The sequence below is a fragment of the Chinchilla lanigera genome, unplaced genomic scaffold (assembly GCF_000276665.1).
Source record: "Chinchilla lanigera isolate Chin_1 unplaced genomic scaffold, ChiLan1.0 scaffold00095, whole genome shotgun sequence".
Taxonomy (NCBI): Eukaryota; Metazoa; Chordata; class Mammalia; order Rodentia; family Chinchillidae; genus Chinchilla; species Chinchilla lanigera.
The window spans coordinates 3,539,609-3,562,014 of record NW_004955496.1 but is presented as its reverse complement, the minus strand read 5'-3'; the positions used below and the strand labels follow the sequence as shown (position 1 = coordinate 3,562,014).

General features: G+C 35.9%; 1 protein-coding gene across 2 annotated transcripts in view; it reads left to right on the top strand.

The window, feature by feature from the left end:
* Gstcd (glutathione S-transferase, C-terminal domain containing) overlaps positions 1-22,406 on the top strand; it is a 117,141-nt gene that overhangs the window by 2,526 nt on the left and 92,209 nt on the right. Inside the window, exons 1-5 of one of the 2 annotated variants that reach the window (XM_005406223.2) lie at positions 6,045-6,108; positions 8,325-8,765; positions 9,377-9,844; positions 17,234-17,485; positions 19,794-19,887. In XM_005406223.2, the coding sequence (XP_005406280.1) occupies positions 8,346-8,765; positions 9,377-9,844; positions 17,234-17,485; positions 19,794-19,887 (1,234 nt within the window). In that variant the 5' untranslated portion in view covers positions 6,045-6,108; positions 8,325-8,345. Of the gene's footprint in view, positions 1-6,044; positions 6,109-8,324; positions 8,766-9,376; positions 9,845-17,233; positions 17,486-19,793; positions 19,888-22,406 lie in introns of those variants that run through there. The other variant, XM_005406222.2, reaches the window with a different exon arrangement.

The following is a 22,406-nucleotide window of genomic DNA, read 5'->3' as shown; positions in this document are numbered from 1 at the left end:
TTCAAAACTTAAAAAGAATAGTAGCATTTATTTAGGGACTTACTGTGTGACAGTCATTGTTCTGTTCACACAGCACACTATATGAGGTACTATATTTTATTGTCCTTATTTTATAAATTAGGAAATTATAGTAGAAATTTTATAGCAACTGAGAATCAGAATAAGAGTTTGAATTTAGTCTAGCTGAAGGTACTGGGCTCTTAAATATTACTTTATAATTCTTGTATACATAACTACTTGCTATGTAACTATAGAATCTAGGTTCTCGTATAAATATCAATTCACATAAAACTTGTAGTGGTATTTATTTATTTAGAATAAGTTCCTGGTACATTTTAGGTATACGTAATGATCACATTCAGTATAGGGAATTTGTTCCTGTACATGATACAACTTGATTTTTTTCCCCTCCATTTCCCTACCCTCCTTCAACCCCTTTTACCTTTCTTATTTACGAAAGCTTTGTTTCCATTTTTTCCCCCTTTTCCTCATCATTTTTTTCTTTTCCCTTCCTTCTACCTCCCTTCTCTCTAGTTCCCGTCCCCATTTGAACATTTTCTTCCTATTTCACTATATCTGTTATGCATTTTAGTGCTTATTTACACTTTTGGTTTCTCATATCAGAAAAACAATGCAGTATTTACATGTGTCCGATTTTTTTCACTTAAGAGTATGGCCTCAAGATGCATCCAATTAGCTAGAAATGTCTCAGGCTCTTATGGCAGATTAGTACTCCATTGTGTTAAAAAAAAACCGCATCTTTAACCATTCATCAGTTGATGGGAATTGGGGCTGTTTGCAAGATTTAGCTATAACAAACTGCTGCTATAAACATGGGTGCACATATATCACTAGTGTGATGATTTTAATTCTTTCAGGAAGACACCAAGAAGAGGAATAGCTGGGTCCAATGGGACCTATAATCCTAGTTTTTTGAGGAATCTCCATATTGATTTCCATAGCGGTGATACCAGTCTACACTCCCACCAACATTTCCTTTTGCCCTACAGCCCCGCCAGCATTTATTATTGGTTCATTTCTTTTTCAGTGTTTTATTTTGTTTTTGTTTTTGTTTTGGTACTGGAAATCAAACTCAGAACTGTGTGCTTGCCAGGCAGGCTCTGTGCCTCTGAGCTATATCCCTGGGTATTGGTTGATTTCTTGATGATAGCTTTTCTTTCTGGGGTGGGATGGAATCTCAACATTGTTTTAATTTGCATTTCTTAAATGATCATGATGTTGAACATTTTTTTCATATGTGATTTGCCATTTCTACGTCTTCATTTGAGAAGTGTCTGTTTTAGGTGTCCATTTTTGGATAGGGTCTTTGAGTTTGGGGCAGGTCTACTTTTTTTAAGTTCTTTATATATTCTAGATAGTAGTCTTTTTGAGGAACAGCTAGTAAAAATTTTTACCACACTATAGGTTTTCTTTCACTCTGTGGTGGTTTCTCTTACTGTGTAAAAGTTTTTTTAATAAGATGAGATCCTTGTTGTTCTTTCTTTGTGATACTTCCTGTGCAATTGGGATTTTGTTCATAAGGTCTTGGCCTAGACCAGTGTCTTCAAGAGTTATACCTATTCTCTCTTCCAGCAGAGTTAGTGTTTCTCTTTTAATATTTAGATCTTTGATCCATTTCAATTTTAGTTTAGTACATGGTGAAAGATGTGGCTCCAGTTTTAATCTTTAGCATGTGCAAAGCCAGTTTTTCCAGCACCATTTATTAGAGGCTATCTTTCTTCCAGTGAAGGTGTTTGGCACCTTTGTCAAAGATAGATTGGCTGTCTATGTCTTGAATCGTTTCTGCATCTTCTAATCTGTTCCATTGATCTTCAGGTCTGTTTTTTTTTTACCAGTACCATGTTGTGTTTATCACAGTAGCTTTGTAGTATAATTTCAAGTCAGGGATTGTGATGCCTCCTGCCTTGCCTTTGTTACCCAGAATGGCCTTTGTTATTCTAGGTCTCTTCTCATTCCAATTGAATTTTAGGATTTTTTTCTCTAATTCTGTGAGACATATTATTGGAATTTTGGTCAGGATTGCATTCAACCTCTATTGCAATTTTGGAAGTATGGCCATTTTCACTATATTGGTTCTTCCTATCCATGAGCAAGGGCTATCTTTCCATTTTCTGAAATCCTCTTCAATTTCGGTTTTCAGAATGTGTAGATTTCAGTGTAGAGGTCTTTTACTACCTTTGTTAGGTTGTTTCCTAAGTATTTCTTTTTTTTTTTTTTTTTTTTTTTGGATGCTATTGTGAAAGGTGTTCTTTCCCTAATTTCTCTCTCAGTGAGTTTATTTGTGTATAGGAAGGCTATTGATTTTTGAGTGTTGACTTTGTATCTAGCTACACTACTGAATTTGGTTATTAAATCTAGAAGTATTTTCTTGGACTTTTGGGGTCTTCTCTGTAGAGTATCATGTAATCTGCAAATGATAATTTAACGTCTTGCTTTGTTTTTATTACTTTCTCTTGTCTAATAGCTCTGGCTGATGTTTCCACAACTATATTGAGCAAGAGTGTTAACAGTGGACATCCATGTCTTGTTCCTGATGTAAGAGTGAAAGTTTTCAGTTTTTGACAATTTAGTATGATGGTGGCTGTTGGTTTGTCATAGATGGCTTTTATCGAATTGAGATAAGGATCATCAATCCCAATTTTCTGTAGGTTTTTTTTTTTTTATCATGAATGGGTATTGGACTTTGTTAGATGCTTTTTCTGCATCTATTGTGATGATTGTATGGTTTTTGTCCTTGGCTCTGTTAATAATGATGTATTACACATATTGATTTGCATATGTTAAACCATCTCTGCATCCCTTGATGAATCCTACTTGGTCATGGTGTATAATCTTCTGGATGATTTGCTATACTCTGTTTGCCAGTATCTTACCTAGGATTTTTACATCTATGTTTATTAGTGAGATTGGCCTGTAGTTCTCTGTCTAGGTTGGATCCTTGTCTGGTTTTGGTATCAGGGTAATGCTTGCTTCCAGGAAAGAACTTGGGAGTCTTGCTTCCCTTTCAGTTTCATTAAAGAGTTTGAGAAGTAGCAGTATTAGGTCTTCTTTAAATTTCTTATAGAACTCAGCAGTGAATCCATCAGGTCCTGGGCTTTTCTTTGTTGGTAGGGTTTTAAGTACATCATCAATTTCATCACTTGATACTGATTTATTTAGAATTTTTATATCTTTTTGATTCAGTTTTGAGAATTCATATGTATCTAGGAATCTGTCCATTTCTTCTGCATTTTCCATCTTATTAGAATACAAGTTCTTGAAGTAGGTATAGTTGATCTTATACAAGATCTATTGTGATTTCACTCTTTTCATTCCTAAGGGCATAGATTTGAGTCTTTTCTTTCCTATTTTTGCTCATGTTGACTGCTCAAATCTGAATGGCTGTCAGTAATCCTAGGTAAAAATGGCAGTGGGATGAAGTAAGACGAGATGAAAACTGAGATCAGGTAGAGCTCTCTCTCTGGATAGGAGGAGAAGAACCAACAACAACAGTAGGGGTATTTATTTATACTTTTGACAAAGTTAGTATCACAAGACACAGGGTTGCCTAGTGACTAATGACTGGAATGGTCTCAGGCAGGATGTTTTTCTCAGGACCAAAGTATTTCCAGCTTCAACCACTCCCTACATGTTGACTAAGTGTTTTTCGATTTTATGTAATCTTTCAGAAAAACAGCTTTTCAGTTCACTGTTTGTGTTGTTTTTATAGTCTCCATTGCATTAATTTCTGCTCTGATCTTAATAATTCTATTTCCTCCCTTGTATGATCTTTGGGCTTTACTTGTTTTTCTTTTCCTAGAAGCTTGAGGTTCAACATTAAGTTGTTTATTTGAGCTTGCCCTGTTTTCTTCATATGGGTATTCATTTATGCTGTAAATTTCCCTTATAGGACTGCTTTCATTGTGTCCCATAAATTCTGGTATGTTGTATTGGCATTATTGTTTAATTCTTATGTTTTCTTTATTCACAGTTTGGGTGGATTCCAGTTGTAGTTTTTCTGAATCAGCTGATCACAAGGTGATCGCATTTCTTCACTTATATTTATACTTAGTTGGCCTGTAAAATAGATGTACTCATTTGCAAGAAAAAGAATGATGTTATCAGAATGAGGCTTATAGGAAGACTAAGGTACTCAGTAGTGCTATTCTGAAGAAAGTGATTATCAACGTTCATTTATAGATTTATTGGGTATCCATACTATGAGCTAAAAATTGAGTACTGCTAAACATTAGAGATAAAATGTCAGGTGTTAAGTGCTGTAAAGAAAAAACCAGGGGAGAGTTATAAATATTTAGCTGCAAAAATCTTGAGTTGAATTTTGAGCCCCAAACATTTCAATTTCACCTGTTTTTTTCCCACCTTCTAAAGAAGTATGCTTAGCTGGGCATAGTGGTGCACACCTGTAATCCTGGCACTCGGGGAGGCTGAGGCAGGAGTGAGTTTGAGGTCAGCCTGGGGTACATAGCAAGACCCAGTCTCAAAAAAAAGTATGCTTATTGTTCTACATTTGCTGTTTTGTATCTTTTTGTATGTGTTCAGTGTGTGTTTTCACATGAACATGCATGGAGTGTAGTTGTTTTATGCAACTTACACTCATTTCCCTTTTCATTATGAAATATTTTAATTTATCAAAGCCAAGATCATTAATTAAAATTAGAATGCAAGAAGTCTAAATGCCTAAATATTAAGCTTGTGATTAATGCAACATTTAAACATATCTTTGAAGATTCCTGAGGAATGAAGCTAATGGAACTTCAGTATTTTCTCTTGACCTATTTATTCTTGCTGGCCTATCTGGGAAGGGATGTCCTCTTGGTAAGCTCTGTCCAGGTCTTGAAGTTGGCAGTTTTGTGTGGGGCTTCTAGGCAGTGACTGTAGTGTTGCACCTGGCAGGGTTGAGAGAAAGTGATTGATGGTACTTCTGTGCTTGGCAGGAATGTCATACAGAGTAGCAAGGGCTATGCCCCAGAATCCTGGAGGTCCAGAAGTCGATTCTCCAGTTCCTACCTTTTAAAGCTCGTAGTGTACAATTAATCAACTAAGGGCTTCTCAGGGTACAAAGAGAAGGAAAAAGGGAAGAGAACTTTCTTCTATGATATTTATAGACTTTGAGCAAAAATTATGTTCTCCTGTCTTGAAAAATCAAAGACACAGTGTAAACCAAAGAAGATATCAAATGTGTACAGCTTTAGTAAATATTTAATACTTGTTAATACATTACAGAGACAAATTGCCTGGAAAGTAATTTTTTTTTTAAACTCCAGGATCATTGGGTAACACTTGTAGTCTCCAAGAAAAAGGCAACATCTATATTGAAAAATATATATGTTAAGAATGAACAGTACTTTGCATTTTTATTAGACATACCATTAATTTTTAGATTTAACCATGAGCAGTTCCTGCTATATTATTTTGTTGACATTTAATATTAAATGTTCACAGTGAGAGGGGTTTATAGAGAATGTGTAAAAGCCTTGGAAAGTGGCAATTATACGTGTTTCTCATCTATCTTAAGTGCTATAAAATAGCCTAACATTGTTTCGTGTTTTTTAAAAAGCATTAGCAGGACTAGTCTCTTAATTACTATTTCCTAAACTGATAGGCAGGTGAAATAATTGATCATGTTTTTCTCAAATTTGCCTTCTTGAAGTACTTAGGGATTTGCTTTATTTTATCTCACTGTCAGGAGAGTAAGTCAGAGGATTGGTAAATTAATTAGCAATAGATTTCTAGCGGAAACTGTGAAAAGCAACTACCAGTTCCTAGGAAGTGGTTGGTTCTTTTTTCTCGTGAACTTCAATAAATAAATTCCAGCTCTAGTTAATTAAGCTCAGAGAGAAAATAGTTTCTGAGGTAACCAGTCATTATTTTTAAATTCTATAAAATGTCCCTTAGATAATCTTTTTAAAAAATAATCATTATAGCCAGACTGTCATCTCCATGGAGGAGCCCGGGGTAATCATGACTACAAAGGAAAAAGAAAACAGCCTGTTGCTAGACACAGGTACAAGTCTGTCAGTCCTTCTTTTCAGTCCTGGCCTTTCTTCCAGCCGTCACACCTCAGTGGAAGGAGTCACTGTTGAGGAGGTAATACATTATTTTTCACAACCCTTAGGCTGTAACTACTTGTTAGATCCTTCTTACCTATCTCTGTCTTCCTGAGAAACGACTTTGAAGATACCACCATGTATTACAGCAGCCATTGATATTTTCCTACTAATCTGTCCATAACTCTGTAATGTTTGTATTGTTCCTGCTATTTTGTAAATGGTTGTATGTTTATTACTATGTGTTTCCAACAGCAAGCATTGAGAATAGTCAATGACTATTCAGTTGGCCACTCATGTATAGCTCTATTTATTTTCTTTAGAATCCACTTTGAAGATATCAAAGTATAGTACAACAACCATTGATAATCTCCTACCACTTTTGTCTATAACACATTATTATTTGTCTGTTTGTTTTCCTGAGAAATTATCTTGTAGATAACAATATGTAAAACAACAACCATTGATAATTTCCTACCACTTTGTAATTCGGTAAGCCCCCCATTACTATGTTATCCTTCTTTTACTCTTTAAAATAATAATAAAAAAGTAACCATTATATAAATCTGCTATATCTTAATAAAAGAAATGTAGCATTGGGTTATATGTGTTATCAAGAAGTTTTTAAAGGTGGTACTTTACTAATTATATTTTTTAATAATGGATTAGAAGCTCTTTAATAAAAAACAATTGGGAATCAAGAAGCTTAAATAGTGATGACTCTTTTGATTATAACAATAAAACCCAAAAGAATTTACAGTTGTAAAGGAAATTTAGTATGGTGAAGGTTCCCTAAATTTTACAGGTATACTAACATTTCAAATGCATGTCAAAGACAAAGTTGCATGGGTACTTTTTAAAGGCTTTAAAATAACTTTTTTTCTCTTAATGTGCTACCTTCCTGTCATGGACTTCCCTGTGAATGCTTTTAAAGAGTGCCATCTAGTGTCAGTTTCAGAATTACGATTTATGGATTGGAATGTGGGAAGTACTAGATCCAGGACATGTTTGACCCAAACATAAAAACATCATAATAATTCGTGAAAACCATAAAGGAATAATTTGATCTCAAGATTGTGTGTGTACATCTTGAAAATAACCAATGTGTGGACTTATCCAGCATTCATTTAACATATGCTTCTTTGTTTTTTTTTTTTTTTTTTTTTTTGGTTTTTCTCCGGTACCGGGAACCGAACTCACGACCTTGCGCTTGCCAGGCAGGCGCTTTTGCCGCTGAGCTAAATCCCCAGCGCCTGCTTCTTTGTTATATATAAATAGAATAGGCCCTGTTTCAAGCATAGCAGTAAACAACAACAAAAAAATCCACTCTTATGGAATATTGGGGGGAGACAGATAATAAAATGTAGTATGTTACAGTATTCGTAAGTGCTGTGGAGAAAAATAAAGTCTGGAAGGGAATGGAAAGATTTTCTTTTTTCAGGGAAGGTGGGGTTTACAGTATGAAAGTATCCTGAGACAGTAACAGTAGGGACTTGCTATTGTGTAAAGAAGTGACAGGGTGAGGAGTGTTCCAGTTTCTTGACAGACAAAGTGGGAAGGCTGGAAGTGGGGTTGTACCTAGAGTTTCAGGTAATTAATAGTCTACTTTGGGGAGGTATGAACAGTGAGCCATAGGAGAGTTAATGAGATGATCTCAAGAGACACAGAAGGAGGCTTAGATCAGGAAGATCTTTGTAGGCCAAAGTTGAAGCTTTGGTTTTTCCAAGAATAGGATGGGAGGAATTGGCTTTGAGCTGAACAGTGGCATTTCTTCATTTTTAATAGACTCACGTTGCCTGCTGTGTTGAAAAATAGACTAAATGAGGAAGTGAGGTGGCAGGCAGAATTAGGAGGCAATTGCTGTACTACAGGAGAGGTGGCTGTGGCTTGGATCACAGTGGATGCAATGGAAATGCTATGTAATAATCAGGTTCTGAGTGTATATTAAAGATAGAACCAAAAATGCTGTTAATGGATTGACTATGGGGATATGGAAAATAAAGGTGATGAAGAATGCCGTCTAACAAAGCAGTGAGATGTGCTCATTTTAAAGTCACTGAGTATAAAACCACCCCTAAAACTACTTAACTGCACAAGGTGGAGGAGGTTTTTCTTTTGGAAGCCCCTTTAGTCTTGATGAAGAAATTCTTCTAACATCATTATCAATCACAAATTCTTACTGATTTCTAGAATAGGCTTCTGAAACTCTAAATTGTAATATTCTAAGGCCTGTAACCACATCATTTTATGCTTTAGGTGACTCAATGAAAGAAAAAAATGAAAGGCATTAAGAAAAGTCTCACAGAAGAATATCTATACCTGGACTTTTCTCACCAAACAGAAGGATGCATTTTTCCTCTTCATACATCTGTAACTTTATTTTTGTTATCATACTGTGACTGTAGAATCTTTAAAGTTTGCTTGGTCCTCGCCAAAGAAGGTACAGATAGTTCACCACTAAGAGATGTGCTGTCTCAGGACATTGAAATCCAGCTTATTTCAAGGCAGGAGCTTCCACCGATAGTCCAGAATTGCTGTTTACCTGCAGTAGTGGAACAACCAGACAATTTTTGTAGAGCGGGACTTGCTGTGGTACTGAGACACATAATCCAGAAAGCGTATGAAACAGACCCCTCCAAGAAGGAAATTTTGGAACTTCTGGGCTTTAAAAAGACTTGTTTGAAAGCCTGTGCTGAAGTAAGTATAAAGTGTCTTTCTTGGCTGCTATTTAAAGCTACAAAGTAATAGTAATTTCCTTGAACAATTATTTTAACTTCTTGTTGAGAATAAAATGTCATTTATTTTAAAAAGTCCATAGTGACCAATGAAATAATTGAAGTTGTCCTTCATATGTGCCAATATTTCAGTGTAGCACTGAGAAATAAGAATTTAAGGTTTAATTTATGAAGTTTGGAGACATTATTCTTAGAGGATGATTTCCTTGTTATCCTGTATCTTATTTATATTGAGGATTTTTAGAGTTTTACATATAAATAGGAGCTCAAATAGCAGTGCTTTGGAAGCCCTGATTTATTTTTTATGTAGGGGGTGGAACTGATTTTAAAGGCTTTGGGAATTAATGATTAATTCAGCAAAAGGATACAGAAGGGGAAAACTTTCATTACCTGTTGTTTTTCCTTGTAAAGCACTGTAACATGTTTCTTGATATATAACACAAAAGTCTGGGCTACAGGTGGTTTAGCTCAAGCCTCAAATTCTCCAAACCAGTTTGAGTTCCCAATAAAACCATTCTTTCTCTTCAGGCCACTTTGAGGTAAGAAGTCCTTCAGACTTGTTTTGTCTCTCAGGTCAGCCAGTGGACCAGGCTGTGTGAGCTTACCATCCCTTTGGCTATTGAGAATTTCCTCAGAGAGTCTTTGGAGCAGCCCACAGCCATCCCCGTGGAAATCCTGCAGCTGGAGAAGAAGCTGAGCGAGCCTGTGAGAGTCCACAACGACGACAAACTCCGCAGGCAGAAGCTGAAGCAGCAGAAGGCAGCCGGCGTCGAGCCTGCCCTGGCTAAGGAACAAGCAAAGAGCCACATCCATCCTCTGGAAGCGTCGGAAGAGTCAGACTCTGCATCCCAGAGTCTGGAACTGAAAGTGGCGTTCTCGAAGCTTGAAGTGCAGGAAGGGCCAGCAGCTCCCAGCAGGGAGCCTCCCCACATCCGGAAAGCCAAAGCCTCTGACCTTCCTCCTCTGGAGCATGTGTTTGCAGAAGGGCTTTTCTTCACCTTGGCAGACATCGTGCTCCTGCCCTGTATCCACCACTTTCTGGTAAGATTTTACTTGGGGTGTACATACTGTCATGTGTTTGTGTTTGGATCAGTGAAATTGCTTAGGTTTGAAGTCCAATTCGACTTCTTACTTTTATGCTTCTGGGCAAATTATTAATATCTGTCTTCATTTTCTTTTCTGCAAAGTAGAGATTGTGCTGCCTCTCTGCTCTAGTTTGGATCTTGAATATTCCCCAAAGACTCCTTTATTGAAGGCTTGGGCCTTAGCCTGTGTTGCAGTTGGGAGGTGGAAGAACTTTGGACGTAGGGCATAGTGGAAAGAAGCCAGGTCACTGGGGTCCTGCCCTTGAAGGGACCCCTTCTGCTCTGTGTCTCCATCTGGTGTACAGGTTTCTTGCACCACATGCTCCTCCCATGGAGTTATGTGCTGCCACAGGCCTAAGCAGGGCCAGCTGACCATGGACTGACACCTTAAAACCTTGCAACTGTGAGCCAAAATAAACCACTTCCTTTATTACACTGATTTTCTTGAGTATTTTGTTACAGTGATCAGTGTAAGGAACAAAAATAATTAGTATGACCTTTAATTTTGAGTGGCTACAATGTTAGCAATTTTTGTGGTTATTTCAGTTGCTTTTGAGATTGCCTTCTAATATAAGAGAGTCCAGAATTCAAGAAAAAAAAAAACAAACTAACCCTAAAAACTAAAAAAAAAAAAATCTTGTCAGCTATATTTGATAGTCACCTAAAATAGTAATTCCATTATGGTAGATATTATCAGTCAGACAGGTTCCATCTTCATCGTGTGTGTGCCCCAGTTCTCATTAAAAGCTATTCTCTGCTATGGGAGAATATAGATGGAAGTTTCTTTCCTTTTAGGGAGAGCTATCTATCTATATTTATCTTTTTATATATGTTTTATTCCTTGTGAAGAAAAAAAAGAGTAGAGTGAAAATGATACCAGCATGTACATGGGAAATGGCTTGCTACAGCCTTCAGTTGGTTTCGAAGGCCTGCATTTTTCATGCTTTGAAGCACTTTCCCCTTTCCCCTACCAAGGAATCAGATACCAGATTTCATTCTCATTATAGACCACTGCCACTTCAGGCATCTCTACTGATAGAAGAGACTTAGATGCAAATCTATATGTTTAGAGGCCAGTACTTCATTAATGACTTAGGCAATGTGGATCAGTTGCCATTTCTTAAAGAACCTTCCGTTTTCTTCAAAATTGAAAGGAAGACTGGCACAATAATTTCAGAATCAAACAATGTGAAAGAAAAGGGAGCTGCAGGAACTGTGTAGGTATTCACTGGTGCTTTAGATGTCTGATGGCTTATGTGTTCGTGTCCACAGAGCCAAGTGGGGAGAATACATTGATTTTTTTTTTTTTTTTTTCATGGTCAAACGATTTGTGATTCAGTTATCCCTGGCTCATCTGTTCTATTACCAACTTCAGTCACTGGAGCACAAGTTTGGTGTACTGTGAAGCACTTAGTGTTCATGACTTCTCTAAATAACTATTTGTTTTTAATTTTATAAGAATTGGACCAAAGTGGCATACCCACGCATTATTTGGAGGATCTTAGTGAAAACCTGTGGTGTGTGTCAGGCAGTGTGTACACACGAGGAGTACAGTGGTGAACAAGACAGATAAGGTCCTAGCGCTCATGGAGTTAATATTTCTAGTAGAGGAAGACAGAAAGAAACCAGTAAATAAATAAATAACACTTACCTAAAATAAGGGAAACTTGTATACTTAGCCTTTTCTATGCTTTTTGACATTTTATATGTAAATTAATTCTTAAAATATTTTCCTTTATTGCTTTGTATTTTTCCTGGATCCCCACATTTTGTTTCAGGAATTTATCTTTCTTTGCCAAAGCTTTGATGTTATTTCTGGTTTCCTCCTTTAAGTCATTCTGGGTAATGCAGCCATCATTTTAGTGCACATGGTGGCTCGGCTGCCAAGCCTTTGTGCTTGAGTCAGCACACATTGAGGTGAACGCAGTGCCATTCCAAATGGTCAGAATCAGGATCAAATGAGTGATCGTAATGAAGGTACTAGGTGTGGATCAGAAGCCCAGAACTGAACCTAGGGTCAGAGCAGGTAGCCAGCTGCAGCAGTGAGGTCCTAGACGTGAAAGAGCAGAAACCGTTTCGCTAAGCTAAGGGTTGGATATTCAGAGGTCAAAATGCAAAACAGTATCAGATTGGGTGGTGGAGGTGTTGTATATAAATCTGTTCCAAGCTTTTTGGTAGGTTTTAGTTTGCAAAATTAATCCCTCATGGCCCAGAACTCCTTCGTGGCAGTAGCCTTGAATACCATCTCCTATGGACTGTTTTAGGAATAGATTAAAAAGGAATAAATTAGCAAACACTTCTATTGCCTTCCCCTTAATTCATTTGCTGGAATCATCTTGTTGGTCATATATCACGCATATAGAAGTGGCAATAAGTAGTTTCATAGGGGCAAATGCTTATGCTCTAGTAGCCGGAAATTGTATAGTTATTCTTTTGTTGCTGCTACTAAACAGGTACGCATTGGTAGAACTAATTAAAAAATTTTACTCCAAGGAAGATAGCATTTGTATGAAATCCTTTTGTAATTTGAGTACTTAGGGTTTGCTACATTTTAACTTGTAGTACTTGACTTGAATTTATTAAGTAAAGTAAAATCATTCCTGTTTTAGACATTGATTTTTGAGCAGAAATACTTATGTAAAACACCTCTTTCAGTGTCCTCAATAATATAAAATTGTGAATGAAAAGGGGATCTATTTGCTGGCATATTTCAAAATGATGGATGCCTCTTATTTTGTGGTAAATTTCCATATCCTTTCTTATACATTCAATCCTTAAGTATTTTCACTTTTAATCCATTCATTCTAGTCTATGTGTAAAAAATGCCAAACTGGGATTATTTTTCCATTTAATACATTGGTTACTATTTTTTTCCTGCCTTCACTACTCACCTAAACCCTTGTGAATTATGGCATGTTTGCATAAGATTAGACATGACTGAGGAGATGATACAAAGCCAGCAACAAATACTTTACATAATAAATGATAGGAAAGGGAGGCAGAGGAGATATTTTACACAGATGTGACATCTTTGTCTTTTTACTCAGACATGTTTTTCTGCCCCTTATGACAACTAACTACAAAGCCACTAGGTTTTCATTTTATGCTCTTGCTAGAAATAATTTTTAATCTATTTCTTTAAGAATCTCTATTTTGTCTTTCAACAACTCTGATATTTGTAATGGTTTTGATCTTAAACCTTTTTTGTTTCTTTGTAGTCATTTTTTACGAACAGATTTTTATTTGACAGTTTTCATTAACTGTTTCCTTGAACACATCTTTAAAATGAATATGGTTCAGCTATTCAGCTATTCAGCTCAGACTCCTGAGCTATCTGGATGACAATAGAGTGGCCTAGTAAATCAATAAAATTGGGTGATCTCGTATACCAAGTAAAATTCAAGGTTTTCTTTTGTTCCCTTTCCTTGTTTTTTCTGTGCATGATGGGTACTTTGATAATTTCTTTTTCCCTTTTTAAAAAACTCTACTGTGGAGAGCAAGGAGTACAAATCAGTGTAGAGTGTTAGCCTAGCTTATGGTCTAAGCTGTATTACCACAAAAATGCATGAATGCCTATGGTATTGATTTCATAACCTCCTAATGGGCCATAAATAGCAATTTGAAAAACACTAATTTAGAAGTTTGTCTGAAGATATAAGTAAACACTTGATCATTTGATTATTCACTCAACAGAATATTATTTGCAAGGCCATGTTGTAAGTGTTCAGAGTATTCAAAGATGGTAGATACTGTATAACCTTTGGGCTTATAATCAACTGCTTCTACTTATTTAACCTTAAAAGTAAAAATATGAAAAATATATATGTGTATGAAGTGTGTTGAGAATTTTCTGTCCTTTATTGTTCATGCTGTAATGCCAGTTTCTAGATGTATTTGTTGATATTTTCTGTGGCTTTTTTACTTATCTGTTTGTTCTAAATGTAAGTCTTAATCTGTTTGTGACATTAAAATGGTTTCTATGGAAACAAAGTCAGTGCCTCTCAAAGAATCAAGGACACTAATTTTGAAAGAAACTGGCTTGGTTATAATACTAGGGAGAAAGCATCTTACTAAAAGAAAACAAAAAGATGTGGTTTTTCATCAATAGTGGCTTCAAAATTTTCTAATATAATAAATGAAAGCCTGGTTTGGGGGCTGCTTTATGACAAGCATCCCTGAGTACTGCTCCCGTTGTCCCTGTTATCAGTGGAGGGCTTTTGCCAAGGCTGGGCAGGTGCCTGAAACTACAGACAGTACCAAGCCCTGTCCACATGGTTGTTCCTTATGTATACTTGCACAGTTTAATGCCTAACCAAGCACTTGTGCCTTCTAGCCTTGTCTGAACAAGGTGAGCCAGCACAAGTAGCACGCATTTTCTTTTCCCTCACTATTTCACAAGATTAATCCTTACCTTAGATCTCAGCAGCCTTAGCATACAAATATTTGTTCTAATTAGGTCTAGAACTTCCACTTCTCACTTGAAGGAAGCCCCTATGGCCTGGCCTGTCTTTGCCATGCTGAATTGCCAGCACCATCACTCTTGCTTGCATGTGGAGATGTCCTCAATTAGATGAGAGAACTTTGACCTCAAGTTCTGTGACACCAGGTAACCAGATGGCTACCAAATATGCAAGAAGCTGGTAGCACACCCAGCATGAATACAATGGACGGGGTGATTGCTGTAAGATGACAAGATTGCATCTCAGTACTCAGTAGTTTGCAGTTGAACACTTATGAACTGTTCCTAGAACTTTGCATTTAGTATTTTTGAATCGTAGTTGACTGGGAAAAACCTTGGAAAACAAAGTTGTGGATTGATGGAGAGAGGCTACTGTAGTTATCTTTTTAGTTCTAAATACTTACAATTTCACTTTTTGTTATTTTACGTGAGTGACATTTTCATCCTTCTTGTATCATTTTAATCAATTGTAATGATTCTGAATAGTGTTTCTTACATTATTTTAAAGTAAAAAAATTCACACAAAAATGGGAGTTTAGATCACTACTAAAAATCCAGACGCTACTCCATATTTCTCTAGTGAACTGTAGATACTCAGTGAGACTCTGTCAAATGTATCAAGATTATAGATGGACCTTAAATACTATCATTTTAAAATGTGACACAATTTTCTTTAAGGAAATCAACACTTCAGCTTTTTAAATTCTTCATGAACAATTTCAGCTAACTTCATAATAAGTATATATTAAATGTTTTTGATATAGTGCTTTCTGTTTAGTTCTCTATATTCTGTATGTTGAGAATGTATCAAATATAATGGGGGCCAGGGACAGTGGAATGTGTTCTTGGTCGTGAATTACAGATTTGAAGAAAGTTGGTTAAAGAGTAATTGTTGAAGACAGTTGAGAAGCATCCACCAAGCTGGGCATGGTGGTCAGGACTGTGGTGGTGCAGCACTCTGGGAGGCTGAAGCGGAAGGATCACAAGTTCACACCCAGCCCAAGCGACTTGGTGACTTTGTAAGACCCTGTCTCAAAAGAAAAAAAATTGTCCACTGTCTTAGTTACTTTTCTCTTGTTGCTGAGACAAAATACCAATGCCCAAAGTGAAGGGAGGAAAGGTTTTTGAGCTCACAGTTTATAGAGGTTTCAGTCTGTTATAAGCTGGGTACAAAGCAGAGTGGCATGGCAGAGGAGCATCACAGGGAGAAACAGTTCATGGTGTCAGAAGACAGCAAAAACAGGCAAGCAAGGGGGCCTAGTAGCGTCTTTCCACCTGTTGTATTTTGTTCATACTGCTGGGATTAGGGCGGTGCCAAACCAGTCACTGGACTGATACGTAATCACAAACCCTTAATCGTAGCATCACACACTCTAGATCCAGCCACCTCTGAAAAAGGGCTATGACTGGATGAGGCTTTGGGGGGACATCTAGACACAAGCCATAACATCCACCTGTGAAAGATGATAGACAAATGGATGCAAGATGTCCAGTTTGCCAAAATGCTTTTCAGCTATAGCCCTTACTATAGACATTTAGAAACGTCATTATGCACAGTGATTTTCATTGGAATTCTGTTTCTCCTTTCCCTATTGAGTGTTGATTTTTTACCTTTGTGCAGATGTACCGCAGCTCACCTACAAAATATCATCTTAGTTCCTTCCCAGTTTGGGCAGTTATGGTTAAAGTTGTTACAAACTGTGGATATAAGTATTCAATTCTCTGGAGCATAAATATGGCATTACACAATAAGAGTATGTTAAGGTTTGTAAGGAACTGCCAAACTGTCTTTCAAAATGGGTATACTGTTTTGCATGTCCACCATCATAGAAGGAGAATTTCTGTTCTACATCCTCACTATCATTTGGCATTGTCAGTGTTTTGAATTTTCATTTCTCTAATAAGTCTGTAGTGGTCTCTCCTTGTTTTAATTTAGTGACATTTGATGATTAACATTTTTCATATGTTGTGTTGCCATCTGTATATTTTTCTGTTTGTTTATTCAGATATTTTGTCTCCTTTTTACTTGGGTTGCTTCTTTCCTTTTTATTGATCTGATTTTTATATTATGAAAAGTGAGTGATAAAAACATCATCACAGAAAATGTACAAATGGCAAACACATCAAAAATGTTCAGCATCATAAATCATAGGGAAATGCAAGTGAAAAATCACAATGAGATACTACTACATACCCATAAAAATGGCTAAAATAAAAATAACAGTAACAAGTGTTAACAAAGTATGGAGAAATTAGAGTCTCTTTGCATTACCCTTGAGAATACAGCGTGGTATGGCCATGTTGGGCAGTTTCTTTGGGAGTTAAACTTGTACTTACCGTACAACCTAGCAACTTGACTCCATAATATGTAGTCCTGAAAATGAGAAAATACTGCTTCATAAACACAGGTGCATAAATACATGTAGCAGCATTATTCATTATAGCCAAAAACTGGAAACATGCAAGTAGCCATCAACTGGTAAATGAATAAGCAAAATGCAATATATCTACAGTAATCTTCACATGTAAAGAAAAGAAACTACTGGTAAATACACCTTCATGACTGAATCTCAGAAACACAATGCTAAGTAAGATAGACACATTTAATTTATCATTTTATTTATAAAAATTCTAGAAAAAAGTAAAGTTTTTAATACAGAAAACAGTTGCTTGCAACTGACCATGTAAACAGAGGTGGACTGCAGATGGTCACAGGGGAACTGTTGGGGTGACATAGTGAGTTAGAACTGCGCTGTGGTAGTTGCACAGTTGTGTAACTTCACTACCCTTAAATGTATCTGTTTTATACTATGTAGCTACTGCAATACAGCTGTTTTCAACAAACAAAACCGAGTAATAATATGTTTTATACCTTTTCCTACCTAGGTCGTTATCTGCAAGAAATTTTCTGAGAGGTTGACAGAATTTCCATTGCTAGCCTCTTGGTACCAGAGGATTCAGGAAGTGCCGAGAGTAAAGACAGCAGCTTCTAAGTGTGGGATCCAGTTTCTCCACTTACCAGAGCTGTTGACCACTCCAAATGAACACTATCCACAATTAAGTGAAGCCCCAAGTGGAGAGGAACAGAATGATCCTTTATTTACAGGAGGGCCAAGACCAACTATGACCAAGTTAATGGTACGTAAATTGTTTTATTATAATGTTATTTGAAAACTTTCCTGTGATACTGTGTCTCAGCATCTTACCCCAATGAGCAGTTTTGACAAAATCTTTTGTTACAAATTTTATCCATAACTCTTACATCACTTTTACTAATTAGCATTTCTCGTAGTCTTTTGCATTTAAGTAAAATATAGTACATTGGAGAGTTTTAATACTGTGTGTCTTTGGAGTCACGTAAATTACAATATATATTTTTTTAAAGTATTTTTCTTAAAATGTTTTTATAGTCAAGACATGGACCAATATCATATATCTGGTCAAATGTATTATTTTAATCTGATGTTTTTCTATCACCAAGTTTTGGTCTCAGTCCTTTTAAGCTTGAGATGATGATTTGAAGTTAAATATAAAGATGACTATCTCAATTTATTTTCCAGTGTTTTATATAAATGTATGATTTTGAAATATTTTGAGATTTTTATGAAAAATTTTTATGAAAATTTTTTTTGTAATAAAAATAATGAAACGTAATTTGTTTCTCATAATATTAACTATAAATTTCACCAGTAGGCTTTCTTTTCCCTACAATTTGAAATAATCTACAAAAATGTTTTGCTTTTATTAATATTATTTGAAGATCACTTAAATAAAGGAGAATTCATAAAATGATTTGAGTATTCATCTGAGTTGCTCATAAGAAATATTTATTATTTTCCTCTTTGGACTAGGAAGTGTTTGAGTTCTATTGTGACAGAAAGTTTACTGGTTTAGAAATGCACAAGGAAACTTTAGTAGTGATACCAAACCCACATGGCATTAGCTGAACTCGTAGCCTGTTGCTGACATGCATAGAGGTTGGTTTCAGTAGTCAGGGCATGTCTAGGTGTTGGTGTCTTGATCAGGCAGATGCACTGCTAAGGGACTTTGATTTCCCTGCTGAGTAGCTGCAGGCTTCTCTGGAGAGTGATGAAATGTTCTGAAATATATAGTGGGAATCACTGTGAATATTATAAAAACTACTGAATCTCATGTTATAAGAGTAAATTTTGAGATTTATATGTAGTATCTTAATATAGTTGTACTTAAAAAATCCTATGGTAGAAGTGAGGAACAGCAAGGTCAGTGTGGCTAAAGTAGAGGAAAGGAGGTGGAAGAGGGGCAGATGATGTAAGAGAGATGTGTGTATCTTTGCAGAGGCCAGTGAGTGCTCTGGTTTTTTGTTTATTGGGTTTTTTTTTTTTTTTTTTTTTGGTTTTTCTCCGGTACCGGGAACCGAACTCACGACCTTGCGCTTGCCAGGCAGGCGCTTTTGCCGCTGAGCTAAATCTCCAGCCCGAGTGAGTGCTCTGAACTTAGAGATCTATAGCTGTGTCACTGTTCTTAATAAAAGGGTATTCCTACTATTCTTTTCAAGACTTTAACTCAACTAGTTTCATAAAGAAAAGTAATCTCACTAACTGTAATTCTCAACAATCTTTCCTTCCTTTTTCTTTCTATATATTTGTTTTATTTTGAGATGGGGATCTTCCTTGTTGTCCAGGCTTACCTCAAACTCATGGGTTCAAGCAGTCCTCCTTCAGTCTTCTCTCTGTTGGGACTATTACACACCACCATACCTGGCTGAAATTTTAAAGTATGTTAGTCCTACACGTAAAAATACCAGAACATGGTTATGTGCTGAGGGGACATAGACACAGAATTTAATGGTAGGGGTGTGTGAATCCATGTATATGTCATTTTGCTATGAAAAGAACCTGAAACTTCTTTTAATATATTGAAAAGTGGTCCTCCTTACAAAGTTGAGATCCATTTGTTAAGCCAGAGGAATGTTTTTCTAGAGACATTAGCGCCACTGATAGCCTGCTGTTAGGGGCAGTGTTTTAGGATATGTGTTGAAGTGGTAGTTTTGCTTTATGAAATACAGCAAACAGCTTACAGCAGTTTTCTGATATGTTGTATAGATGGACCTTGATGGACATGTACAGTCCATTTTTTATAATCTTTGTGTGGATTATTTTTTATGAAGTTTTATATTCAGGTGACTTTGTGATACCAATATATTTCTAGATGCCTCATTACTTCTATGTGTTTTCGGGGAATAATTTTAAAATAACATTAATTTCTACTATTTCAGTATAAAAAAGCATTGTGTCAAAAATCCCAACATATTACATTTTTTCATATAATTAAATATTTGGGGTAATAAACGATTTTTCTATTACTGCCCCTTCATAATAAGATAGAAAATATAAATTTTACCATCTAAACAAAACATGATTTTTATTAATTCATTAATTTGGAAAGAGACTATTTTCTTTTCTAGGAAAAAGGCATTGAAGTGATGTTTTCTCCCCACCCCTGCCCTATGTGGACCCTTGACTGGAACAGTCTTCCTGCTGCAGTGAGCCCGAAGGAAGGTGTGTTTTTCTTTAAATTTTACTTAAAATCAGGTCTGTCTTCCAGTTGTCTTGTTCTTTCTTTGACCTAATATACCTAATATTCTAATGAAGGTAACCACTAAATTTTCATTTTTATTACGAAAAATTTCACATACATCACTCAAATTTAATATTTTCCACATTTCCCTATATTCCCTTCCTATATTCCTTTTTTTATTTTCTGACACATTTTAAAACAAATCCCAGGTAATATATCATATTTTAGTACACACAGATAAAAGAAAGTGGTATTTTAAACAATTATAATTCCATTATCACACCTAATAAAAATTAACAGAACATTTATGGTCATCTAACAGTCCATAATCTATTTTCTCCAATTGTTACAATATTGTTTAAAAATATTTTTATTGTTTGGTATTTAATAATTATATTTTTTATTTCTAGAAATTCTTTTGTTTTTTGGAACTTCTTTGTTCATGTTTTTGTTTGGTATTTTCTGTATGTTTTATATTTTATGTTTATAACTGATAATTAATATTCATAGACGTCTAGTTCTTTTTGTTCTTTTTTTCCTGTTGATTTTTTTCTGGCTTTTTGTTTCCATGTGAATTTTGTAATTTTAGACTATGAGCTCAGTTGTGTGTAACATTGATTTGTGAGAAACTTGTGTTTGAGTTGAGGCTATAATCCCATAGCAAGTGTTTATATTTGCTTATAGCAGGTACTCACAGTATTAGAACTTAAGACCATTTTGCAGAAGTTTTTCACCCTCAAATCTAGTGAAGCTTATTATTTGGAGCTGAGATTTAAACAGATAAATTATCTTTTATCATCTTCCATTTTTATTGTATAGTACTTTCCTGAGTTTTCTCAGAGGGAATAGAATTTTTTTATTAAATGTATTGATACATTTTAGATACCCATAATGTTTATATTCATCACAGGAAGTTTGTACCTGTGCATGATATATTTTGATTCCTCTCTTTTTCCCAATCCCCTCTCTTCCCTACAGCCCCTCTTCCCCTCCCTGTTTATAAAGCTTTGTTTCCATTTTATCCTTTTTTTTAAATATTTTCTTCCCTTTTCCGTTCCTTCCTTTCCCTCTTCCTCCACACTAGTTCTTTTTTCCTTTTGAACAATTTCTTCCCATTTCACAATATCTATTGTACATTTTGGTCCTAATTTACTCTCAATTTCTCACACCAGGGAGACAATGCAATATTTACACATGTGAGTCTGATTTATTTCACTTAGGAATATGGCCTCAAGTTGCATCCATTTACCTAGAAATGCCTCAAATTTATCCTTCTTTATGGCAGAGTAGTACTCCATTATATAAAAAACCACACCTTCTTTATCCATTCCTCAGTGGATGGGCATTTGGGTTATTTCTAAGATTTAGCTATGACAAACTATACTGCTATAAACATGGGTGCACATATAGTGCTGTGGTATAATGCTTTTAATTCTTCTGGGAAGATACCCACAGTGGAATAGCTGGGTTGAATGGGACCTCTCATCCTAGTTTTTTTTAGCAATCTATTTAATGATTTCCATAGTGGTTACACCAGTCTGCTCCCACCAACAGTGAAGAACTGTTCCTTTTTTCCCCTGCAGCTCCTCCAGCATTTGTTATTGGTTGATTTCTTGATGGTTGCCATTCTTTCTGGAGCAGGATGGAATCTCAGTGTTGTAATTTGCATCTCTCTGTTAACCAGTGATACTAAACATTTTTCATATATTTGCCATTTGTATTTCTTAATCTGAGAAGTGTGTGGGCATCTGAGATGCCCATTTTTGGATTGGGTCTTTTAATTTGGGAATCTGACTTTTTTCATTTCTTTATATGTTCTAGATATAAGTCCTTTTCCTGTTCCATGAGTGCCTTTGCGCTCTGTTAGTGATTTCTTTTGTCATGCAAAAGGATTTTAATAGGGTAAGATCCCAGTTGTTGATTCTTTGTATTATTTCCTGTGCAGTCAGGGCTTTATTTACGGAATCTTTGCCTATACCTGTGTCTTCAAGGGTTCTGCCTATTCTCTCTTCCAGCAGATTTAGTGTTTCTTGCTTTAATATTTAGATCTTTGATGCATTGCAATTTTAGTTTAGTGCATGGTGAGAGACATGGGTCTAGTTTTAGTATTTGGCATGTGGAAAGCCAGTTTTTCCAGCACCATTTATCAAAGAAGCTTTCTTCCAGTGAACTTTTTTGGCCCCTTTGTCAAAGATGAGGTGGCTGAGTGTGTTTGTCATTTCTACATTTTTAATCTGTTCCATTAATTCTCACATATATTCTTTTGGTAGTATCATGCTGTTTTTATCACAAATTTTTCTAGTATAATTTCAAGTCAGGAATTGTAAATGCCCCTTGCCTTGCCTTTGTTGCCAAGTATTGTTTTTGCTGTTCTAGGTCTCTTCCAGTTCCAAATGAATTTTAGGAATGCTTGCGCTAGTTCTGTGAGGTATACCAGTGGTATTATAATTGCAATTGCATTAAATGTGTATAACAGTTTTGGGAGTATGGCCATTTTTAC